At 59.7% G+C, this 6,001-nt stretch overlaps 2 protein-coding genes across 2 annotated transcripts; both read left to right on the top strand.

Moving 5' to 3' along the window:
* The first annotated feature begins 209 nt into the window (after positions 1-209).
* LIPT2 (lipoyl(octanoyl) transferase 2) lies at positions 210-2,475 on the top strand. The gene is made up of 3 exons (XM_032679285.1): positions 210-317; positions 393-759; positions 1,825-2,475. The coding sequence occupies exons 1-3, from the start codon at positions 210-212 to the stop codon at positions 2,046-2,048; spliced, it is 699 nt and encodes a 232-aa protein (XP_032535176.1). The 3' UTR covers positions 2,049-2,475.
* Positions 2,476-3,146: 671 nt separating this feature from the next.
* Positions 3,147-5,322, top strand: KCNE3 (potassium voltage-gated channel subfamily E regulatory subunit 3). The gene is made up of 2 exons (XM_032680955.1): positions 3,147-3,426; positions 4,513-5,322. The coding sequence occupies exon 2, from the start codon at positions 4,526-4,528 to the stop codon at positions 4,835-4,837; it is 312 nt and encodes a 103-aa protein (XP_032536846.1). The 5' UTR covers positions 3,147-3,426; positions 4,513-4,525; the 3' UTR covers positions 4,838-5,322.
* The last annotated feature ends 679 nt before the right edge of the window (positions 5,323-6,001 follow it).

Raw genomic sequence — 6,001 nt, 5'->3', positions numbered from 1 at the left:
GCCTCCTGTCCCCATCCCGCTGCCTGTCCCCATCCGCCTGCCCGTCGCTGTCCCCATCCCCTCCTCACCGTCCTCCGACGCTACCCTCCCTCCCTCCCTCCCTCTCTCCCTCCCTCCTCTCTCCCTCCTTCCTCTCCATCCCGTCCGCTCGCCCCGCCCGGCGGCTCCCGGCGGCCCCGGCGGCTGCGGGGGCCGGTCCCTATGTCGCCATGTCCGGGGCCCCGGTGCGGGTGCTGCTGCTGGGGCCGGTGCCGTACGCGGAGGCGCTGCGGGTGCAGGAGCGTTGCGTGGCGGCGGCGCGGGCGGCGCGGGGCCCGGTCCCCGCCGCTGGGGCCCGGGCGGGGCGGGGCTGCCCCGCTGCCTTGCGCGGTGCCAGCGCGGTGCCCGCGGAGAGCGCGGTGCGGGGCCCGGCTGCGGTGCCCGCGGAGAGCGTGGTGCTGAGCGAGCCGGCGCACCCCGTGTACACGTGGGGCTTGCGGGGCGCGCCGGACGCGGCGGCGGCGGCGGCGCTGCGGGCGACGGGCGCGGGGCTGGTGGCGGCGCGGCGCGGCGGCCACATCACGTTCCACGGCCCCGGGCAGCTCCTCGCCTTCCCCGTGCTCGACCTGCGCCGCCGCCGCCTCCCGCTCCGCGGGTACGTGGCCGGGCTGGAGGCGCTGGTGCTGCGGCTCTGCCGCCGGCTCGGCCTGGGAGCCGCCCGCGCCCTCCCGCCGCCCTTCACCGGAGTCTGGATGGGCGACAGCAAGTTGTGTGCCATCGGTGAGCGGGGACGCGGGGCAGGGAGCGGGTGTGCACGTGTGCACCGCTTCTCTGCTGACAAGCTGAGAGATGGGGGTGTTCAGCCTGGAGAAGAGAAGGTTCCAGGGATAGCTTAGAGCTCCTTCCAGTGCCTGAAGGGGCTTCAAGAAAGCAGGAGAGGGACTTTGGGCAAGAGCCTGGAGTGACAGGACAAGGGAGAATGGCTTCCCACTGCCAGAGGGCAGGGTTAGATGGGATATTGGGAAGAAATACCTTCTGTGCCCAGTTCTGGGATACTGGGATTAAAAATCTGTGTCCAGTTCTGGGCTCCTCAGTACAAGAAAGACAAGCGACTGGAGAGGGTGCAGTGGAAGCCAAGAAGATGACTGAAGGACTGGAACATCTCTCTTACGAAGAGACTCTGGGATCTGGGCCTGGTTAGTTTGGAGAAGACAAGACTGAGAGGGAATCTCATCAGTCCATACAAATATCTCCAAGGGGTGTCAGAGGATGGTGCCAGGCGCTGTTCAGTGGTGCCCAGTGACAGGACAAGGGGCAGTGGCCATAAACTGAAACACAGCACCTCAACATGAGGAAAACCTTTCCATGGAGGGTGGCAGAACACTGGAACAGCTGCCCAGGGAAGGCGACCCCACCTCGCACCCTGCACTTATTAGGCCCTTACACCCATGGCTGGGTGCCTGCAGCCTGGTCCCCAGCCCTGCCCCCTTCCCCGTCCCCCTCCACAGCCCCACATCCTACACTCCTTTCTGCAGCCCAGCACCCCCAGCTGGGCTCTGCCACCTGGGTTTGGGGTCCTGCAGGCCAGACCCCCCTTTTGCAGCACAGCCCTGTGCCCAAGCCCATGGAAACTCCAGCAATGGGAGGTGCTGGGGGATGCACCCCATCTGTTCCAAAATTGGGGAGCCTTCCTCTAGGTTAGGGTTTTCCCTGGCAGAATTGGGGAGTACAGCATGCGGAGGGGAGGATATTTATAGTGACCTGGACAGTGTAGTCACTAAATATCTCACACTGGGACATCCCTGGTGATGGGTGCTGATGGGTGGGTGCTTTTGGCCCCTGCAGGTGTGCACTGTGGCAACCACATCACCTCGCATGGACTGGCACTGAACTGCTGCACTGACCTCACCTGGTTTGACCACATCATCCCCTGCGGGCTGGAGGGGAAAGGTGTCACCTCGCTGAGCCATGAGTTGGGGCGGCACATCACCGTCGACCATGTCCTGGAGCCCTTCCTCGACTCCTTCCAGGAGGTGTTTGACTGCACCTTGGACTTTTCAGGAGATTAGGACTGTCATGGTGCCTTAGCCTGGTGTTTTGGCAAAGCCACGGCATGGCTGATGGACATCGTGGCAGCCATCTGGGGCTTTGTTGTGAGACAAGAGCTCTTGTGCCTGTGCCTGTAGACTCTGCCTGGATGGTGGCACAGAGGTTTAGGCTGCTGCTTAAACATCCAAACCTCCTCTGGGGCTGTTCTCCCCAGGCCCCTAGGACTCCATCCTTCAGCTGAGACCATCCCTGTGTCACTTGCTGGGGAAATACCCAAATAGGTGCTTTTGTGTTTTTTTTCCTGCTGCTCTCCCGGCAAAAATCCAAAATTTGGGTGAACACTCATGCGCCAGCTGGACTAGAGGAACAGGAACATCCTTCCCTTGCTGATGGATAAAAAGAGGCAGATTTTATATAAGAGAGTTGCTGGAACTTTTGCTGCCAATCCTTTGCTAGTTTATTTACCTCAAGACTTTATGATAATGACCTTTTTCTCACCCTGAACCCAGAGAAATTCTCACCCTGGGATCAGGGAGAGTGGAAAATGGCTGTAAATGCTGGTTAAAAGTCCACTGGAATGATGTGAATACAGTGGGAAAAGCAGGAGGAGGAGGGAGATGGGTCAAGGTGCCTGAGGGGAGAAACTATGGCTGTCATGGACCCTGTGGGACCATGCAGGATCCCGGCTGGGTGATGGGGACCTGCTCCCCCTGGGTCTGTGCTGGAGGAGACATTGTTGGGGTCCGTGTTGGCACTTCTGACATTGCTGTCCCAGCCACAGCATCATAAACTGATTTTAATTGACAGGGATAAGAAAGCCCCCTGAGACTAAAGTCCCCACATCCTGCTCCAACAAGACCTGACCCCCACCCACAGCCCCTCACCACTGCTCTGGGCCTTCTTTCTTCCTCACAAGCCTTGGGGTTTCTCTGCATCTGCCCTTAGGGTTTTGGGTGGACCAAGGGTGCAGCTGGGAGCAATGGGGCTGGAAAAAGAGGAAAATCCTATTTCATGGAGCAGGCTCAGCTCTGGGAGGGAATGGCGAGCAGGGAAGAACGTGCCCAGGCAGGCTTGGTGCCAGTGTCAGGGCTCGGGGACAGACGGATGAGGAGGGACAGGAAAACGTGACCGGCAGTGTGTGCCGGAGGGGAAACGCAGAATCCAGCTCTCCCGGCCCCATAAGGCCCCCCGGTATCTGGCTGTGGTGAGGGGGCCGTGGAAGGACCTATGGGGTTGGGCTGGTGGCCCGTGGCGGGGCTGGGTGGCTGTGGCAGGTGGCTCTGCCCGGGAAGGGGAGGAGACTGGCGGCACTCCCAGCCCGGCCGCATCCCTTCCCACTGCCTGCGATGCTCAGTCTGGCTCAGCCTGGCAGCAGCGCAGGCAGGGAGGGCACCCCGGGTGAGTGTGATCTTCCCTTCCTACTTCCTGGCCCCCATTCCCCTTCCTGGCCCCACACCTTCCCTAAGGTGGGTCCCCCTATCCTGCATCCCATCTGCAGGTATCCTACTGCAGGTCTTGCCCTAAATCTTTCAAGTTCAGCCTCCTCCTGCTTCAAACTTTTCTGTAAGTCAGGAAGGCAGCCAGATCTGAGCCCATCGTGGCTGCTCAGCCCCTTCCTCCTCCTCTGGGGTCTCATCCTGAGAGGTGCACACTGAGTTTGGGGTGACCTTTTTCGGGGGGATCAGCTGCCTGTGCATGGGGTAGAGCTGCTGGTGCTTGGGAGCAGGAGGGAAAAGGGTGGATGCCTGGGGGGGTGACAGTGTTTTGTAGGGCCAGCATGTCCCAAAGGACAGCACACGTGGGGGACTGTGTCCTGGTGTCCCTTCCTGGCCCAGGCAAGGGAAGGTGCACAAGGGCACAGAGGGGGCATATGGAGGTCCAGGGGATGCTGGCAGAGGGGCACAATGTCCAAAAGGGAGGCAGGTCAGAGGAGGTCTGGGACCCCTAGGAAGGGAGGTTTAGGGCAGTGACCCCTTGATATGTGTGTGTCTACAGGGGTGTGTGGGGAGCTGTGCCAGCTCTGCACCCTGCAAGGGTACAGGATATGTGCCTGCCATCCCCACACATTCCCAGGGAAAGCAGACTTTGAAACCAACTGTCCTGGCCCCCGGGTCAGCTTTGTTCCGTTGTCCTCACAGGACACACGAGAGTGGGTCAGGCAGCTGCCTCAGAGCCCCGGGAGCTTTATTCCCTCTGTAGAAGGAGTGAAATTTAAAGAGGGGGCTACCAGGAATGCAAAGGGTTTGGACAGCCCTGCTCTGTGGTAGAGGAGGTGCTTTAGGGATCATTTTGGGGTCATTGTTTCGTCCAGCAGGACCAGGGGCTGCCAGGAATGCAAAGGCTTTGGACAGCCCTGCTTTGTTGCACAGGAGGTGCTTCAGGGATCATTTTTGGGGTCACTGTCGCATCCAGCAGGACCATCATCCTGGGAGCTGCCCCACGATGAGGGCAGCCTGTTATGAGTCTCCCTGTCCTTTCCTGCAGCCTAGAGAAGGACATGGAAGAGAACAACCAGACGGAGACCTGGCACCTAAGCCTGCAGGCTATGCTTAACACCTTAAACCAGACACTGCAGGGGGTCATCCTCTGCCCCGCTGACCGCTCTGCCACCACTGCTGCTGCTACACAGAGCACCCGCCTCGGCCATCCCGGCCGGAACGACAACGCCTACATGTACATCCTCTTCGTCATGACGCTCTTCGCTGTCACGGTGGGCAGCCTCATCCTGGGCTACACCCGCTCCAGGAAGGTGGACAAGCGCAGTGACCCGTACCACGTCTACATCAAGAACAGGGTCTCCATGATCTGAGCCTGGCCCTAACGCCTTGTCCCCACAGAGCCAGTGGGTTTGGGGTCAGGTTACTCTGCACATCCCACTGTCTTTGGGATGTGGCAGTGTTGCCGGCCCCAAATCTCCTGGGAACCCCCACCGTGGAGATGCTCAGCCCTGGTGTGAGCAGCACCAGGATATCCTCACCAGGATACAGCTCCTGGCTGGCAGGAGCTGGCAGAATGCAAGCCACAGGCAGGTCCTGGTCCTGCAGACCCACCTTGACTGAGCCCCATGGGGACAGGAATGGTAAAGGCAGCTCCTTTCCCACCTGCTGAGGCTGGCAGGGGTCTTCCAGGAGAAAAATTTCCCATTTTCTGATGCCTACTGGATCAACCAGCATTGACCTCCATGGGCTCCCAGCAGCTGTGTGACACAGGCTTTTCTGGTGCTGCAACCCTGTAATTTTTGAGCTGGTCTAGGCCCTGCTTTTCTGGCAGGGAATTAAAGGAGGTGGCGGGTTCCAGGGTGGTTGTGTTTGCTTCTTCTCTGAGTAGAGTCACTGCTGGGGGCAGTCCATGGGGCACCGCTCCGTGCCAGGGCGTGGGGGATGCTGGAATGGCTAAACTTGCTCCCTGTGTGCTACCAAGGTGGATTCAAGGGCAATCCCTGGGTGGCATCACAGCCCCTATGATGGGAAAGTTCCTGTGGGATAGAGCAAGCCTACAACCCAAGGAGCTGCTTTGTCTCTGCTGCTGTCTGGAGAGTGTTGCTGGAGCCGTGGGCACACTGTGAGCATGGCCCGAGCCTGGCTGGAGTCGTGTGGCTCCACGCATCTCCAAAGGTCTCTCCGAGCTCCGGACGGTGATGCTGGAGTTTTTCCTGCTTCCTTCCTGCTGTCAGCTGTAGCTTTGGCCTTTTGTACTGCAGGTCCCAAATGTGTTTTCCACAGGGTCAGGGCGCAGTGATGGACGGGAAAGGGATGTTCTTGGGTCCTGCTTGGCTCCTTGGCTTTGACTCTGCTATTAAGCTGGCTGGGTTTGGATCTGGCCTGTGGAGTGGCCGGTGTCCAGGACAGTGAATGTCCCTGTCCTTCAAAACAGGCTGTGGGGCAGCACCGGTGACCCAGTCTCCCACAGGTCTTAACCTGTTCATAATGACATAATGAAAGTCTTTAATTGCAGCTAGATTAGCTGGCCCACA

This window comes from Chiroxiphia lanceolata, chromosome 2 (genome assembly GCF_009829145.1).
Source record: "Chiroxiphia lanceolata isolate bChiLan1 chromosome 2, bChiLan1.pri, whole genome shotgun sequence".
Lineage (NCBI taxonomy): Eukaryota > Metazoa > Chordata > Aves > Passeriformes > Pipridae > Chiroxiphia > Chiroxiphia lanceolata.
This window is presented reverse-complemented; position numbering and strand designations above follow the sequence as displayed.

What these genes read in the sequence shown, in the direction of transcription:
- LIPT2 (XM_032679285.1), top strand. Translation starts at nt 210, where the DNA reads ATGTCCGGGGCCCCGGTGCGGGTGCTGCTGCTGGGGCCGGTGCCGTAC. An exon ending in CGCGGGCGGCGCGGGGCCCG is followed by an intron (nt 318 to 392) that starts GTCCCCGCCGCT and finishes GTGCCCGCGGAG; the next exon opens with AGCGCGGTGCGGGGCCCGGC. An exon ending in CAGCAAGTTGTGTGCCATCG is followed by an intron (nt 760 to 1,824) that starts GTGAGCGGGGAC and finishes TGGCCCCTGCAG; the next exon opens with GTGTGCACTGTGGCAACCAC.
- KCNE3 (XM_032680955.1), top strand. Translation starts at nt 4,526, where the DNA reads ATGGAAGAGAACAACCAGACGGAGACCTGGCACCTAAGCCTGCAGGCT.